This window comes from Myotis brandtii, unplaced genomic scaffold, assembly GCF_000412655.1.
Source record: "Myotis brandtii unplaced genomic scaffold, ASM41265v1 scaffold97, whole genome shotgun sequence".
NCBI classification, from domain to species: Eukaryota; Metazoa; Chordata; class Mammalia; order Chiroptera; family Vespertilionidae; genus Myotis; species Myotis brandtii.
Window position 1 is genome coordinate 1,575,801 of NW_005372020.1, and position 235 is coordinate 1,576,035.

The 235-nt window shown below is 66.8% G+C and overlaps 1 protein-coding gene across 1 annotated transcript in view; it reads right to left on the reverse strand.

The window, feature by feature from the left end:
- BCR (breakpoint cluster region) overlaps nt 1–235 on the reverse strand; it is a 72,758-nt gene that overhangs the window by 4,989 nt on the left and 67,534 nt on the right. Inside the window, exon 19 of the mRNA XM_014533356.1 lies at nt 35–172. Within this exon, the coding sequence (XP_014388842.1) occupies nt 35–172 (138 nt within the window). The remainder of the gene's footprint in view (nt 1–34; nt 173–235) is intronic.

Sequence of the window (235 nt, forward strand, 5' to 3'; positions counted from 1 at the left end):
AGAAGGCGGGGGGGAGGGAGGGGGGACAAGAGACCCGACAGCCCGAGCCCCCGGACACGCACTTGGTGACCACGGCGATCTTGACCCCGAAGACCCCCGTCTGCTTCCGGGATGGCATCCTCTTCAGGCTGAACTCCCTGCTGGTGAACTTCACCGAGAGCTTCACCTCGATCTGGGGGAGGAGACGGCACGGCCCTGTCACCCTCTGGTCCTCACAGCCCAGGATCCGGGGCGC